This window comes from Phaethon lepturus, unplaced genomic scaffold, assembly GCF_000687285.1.
Source record: "Phaethon lepturus isolate BGI_N335 unplaced genomic scaffold, ASM68728v1 scaffold6995, whole genome shotgun sequence".
Taxonomy (NCBI): domain Eukaryota; kingdom Metazoa; phylum Chordata; class Aves; order Phaethontiformes; family Phaethontidae; genus Phaethon; species Phaethon lepturus.
In genome coordinates, this window is record NW_010538264.1 from 5511 (window position 1) to 8074 (window position 2564).

Genomic DNA, 2564 nt, shown 5'->3' on the forward strand with positions numbered 1-2564 from the left:
GCTGTCCACTCTGTATTTGGAATCAGTGCTGTTCTCTTTGGGCCTTTTTCTTTCCTGTCTTAACAGTGGAAGGCTACTTCAGCCAGCCTTATCCCAGCAGCTGCATTTAGTCCCCTAGGACAAGGGAGAAGCACCCTATCTTCTATTCCCTCAGGACTGACAGAAAGATAATGTCTCTAAAGAAGGGAGAATTTTCATACAGGTCTGGTTGCTAAGAGTCCTGGCCCCTTCTCCTGCAATATTTGAACATCTTTTTTTGGATGCAACACTCAGTCACTGAATGGGGATGGATGTGGCCCCAAAGAAGTTGGGCAAGACACTGGGCATGGAAGCAAGCCCATACCAGATGCACCCATGTACAAAGTTCACCAGTTCACCCCTTCCCAGTCCCACAAAGCATGGGAAACCTTGCCTTCAATTTCCATGACAGCAATGGTTATGCCCGCCAAGTTCACAAGGTTCTTCAGACCTTGGCGGATTTTTTCATCTTCTTTGTAATAAAGCCGTGCCACATATATAATGATGTTCACATTTGAGTGCTTCTTTAAGAAATTCAGTATTTTATGGCAGCAGTCTGCACAAGGGCTCCAGGACAAGTACCAGGTGATGGAACAATTGACATAATTATTGGATCTTCTCATCTTAAAGATCTTCTCCAGGAAGTAGACTTCAGCATGGTAATGTTCATTTTTGACCCAGTGTATCCAAGGTATGCCAGCCTCACCCCACTGCAGTCTGCATAGTAGGTATGTGTCCCGTGGAGACTTACGGGGGTCAAAGTGATGCTTTAATGACTTCTTAGATATATACATGCTGAAACAGAAAAGAAACTTCAAGGAATCACTGGTTACAACTTCGTTTTCAGTAGTTCTCCAGTACACAAAAAAGGGGGAGGGTGAAGGAAACGAGAGGAGAACTGAGAAGGGAAAAACACGAAAGAGCAATGCAAGGAAAATTAAGAGGTAGGCACCATGGCAGGGTAAAAGAACCAAACCCTGAACCACTTAATCCTCCCGTTGTCTGCAGCTGCATGCAGAACTTCCACCTCCTCACCCCTCCCTATGGCTGTCCTCTTCCTCGTCAGCATGAGTGTTTCTAATAGCTTTCTATACCTTTCTTTGCTTCAGACATTTTTCCGGGTGTCCTATCCCTTTGTGATATAGGGAGCTGTTGCAAATTTTGTAAAAAATAAAAAAATAAAAGAAAGAAAATAAAACCACTGATAAATTAAGAAGCTGAATATTTCTCCTTATTGGATTCTATTGCTGTTTGTATTTTCCTAAGGATTAGCACAGTCAGCAGAATCCTGCATGAGACAAGGAAAAAGAAGTGCTCTGTACAAAAAGATGCAGGTCCCAAAAATGACTTTTTCTGACACATAGCTCACCTCACCTCTTAGATCCAGATCTACTCAGTTCAGAACAGAGCTCTAAATATTGCCAATTAAGTACCTATACAAAGACTGCCAGTACTGGTCATGAATATATCCTTTATATCAGTAATTACCCATGATACATAAATAATATATGAAGTCATCATTAGCACTTTGTAGCCTTTGTACAATTGCTTTATATAGAGATTTATATGAGAATACACTTCAGATAGTTATAAATTTTTCCACACTGGACCAATTCAGAATAAATCTAGTAGAGAACTGGACAGACTTGTAACAGAGAAGCAGTAAGGCTGTAGATTGTTTTCTAGATTAGCACCCACCAATAAAAAAAAAAAAAAACCAACACACTATCTGAACTAAGGACAAATGAAATCTTGCAGATCAAGTAACTGTCACATATCATCTAGCTGCAGGACTCATCATCTATGTAAAAAAGCATCTCATTTATCAGAGTCAGTCAGAAGGCTTTGTCTTCTTACCCTGTCTCCTTCTTCATCCCCCCCCATTAAAATACATATGTATATTAACCAGTTTATAAACCACAGAGTGTATCTCTGTTTATTTTCTCCATGTAAGCTCTGTGTGTACAAACCACAGAAACTATGCATGCAGATTTCTTTATAAGACTTTCTATTGAATTTATGCAAATGTAGCAAATGTAAATGTCAGCAAATGTTTCATTCTGGTACAGGAACACCTTTTTTTATTATACATAATTCCTTTAGTTAAAAAAAACAACAGACAGAGGCAAAAGTGAAGCACAGGCTTAATTTTAATTTTTTTCTCATTTGAGGTGCTAGAAGTGATGCATTTTTTCTATTTCTATTACGTTATTTGGAAGTTTGCCTACTAAATTTAAGCCTATTAGCTTAAATGTCTTTAAAACTTGTTGATTATTAGAGAACAGATTGATATAAAATATATAATGTGTCTGTTATATAAAATATGTGTGTGTGTTATATATAGGGAATATAGTGACAGTGGCTGAAGTTCACCAAAGAAAATATGTTGAACTCCCAATACTCAAGCCCAATTAGTTAATCTAATTCTTACAGAAAGTATCTTTAATGTTTTAGAAAGCAGTATTACAAAAGATTAGAGAGATATGATTTGTTTAAAGGTATCTATCTGTAGTGGTTGCCATCTGATTATAACATACAGAGGAGCT

General features: G+C 38.0%; 1 protein-coding gene across 1 annotated transcript; it reads right to left on the bottom strand.

The window, feature by feature from the left end:
* Positions 1-365: 365 nt before the first annotated feature.
* Positions 366-1892, bottom strand: LOC104620492 (C->U-editing enzyme APOBEC-1-like). Its single transcript, XM_010286730.1, has 2 exons — positions 1876-1892; positions 366-813 (listed from the first exon to the last, which is right to left on the bottom strand). The coding sequence occupies exons 1-2, from the start codon at positions 1890-1892 to the stop codon at positions 366-368; spliced, it is 465 nt and encodes a 154-aa protein (XP_010285032.1).
* Between the last annotated feature and the right edge of the window lie 672 nt (positions 1893-2564).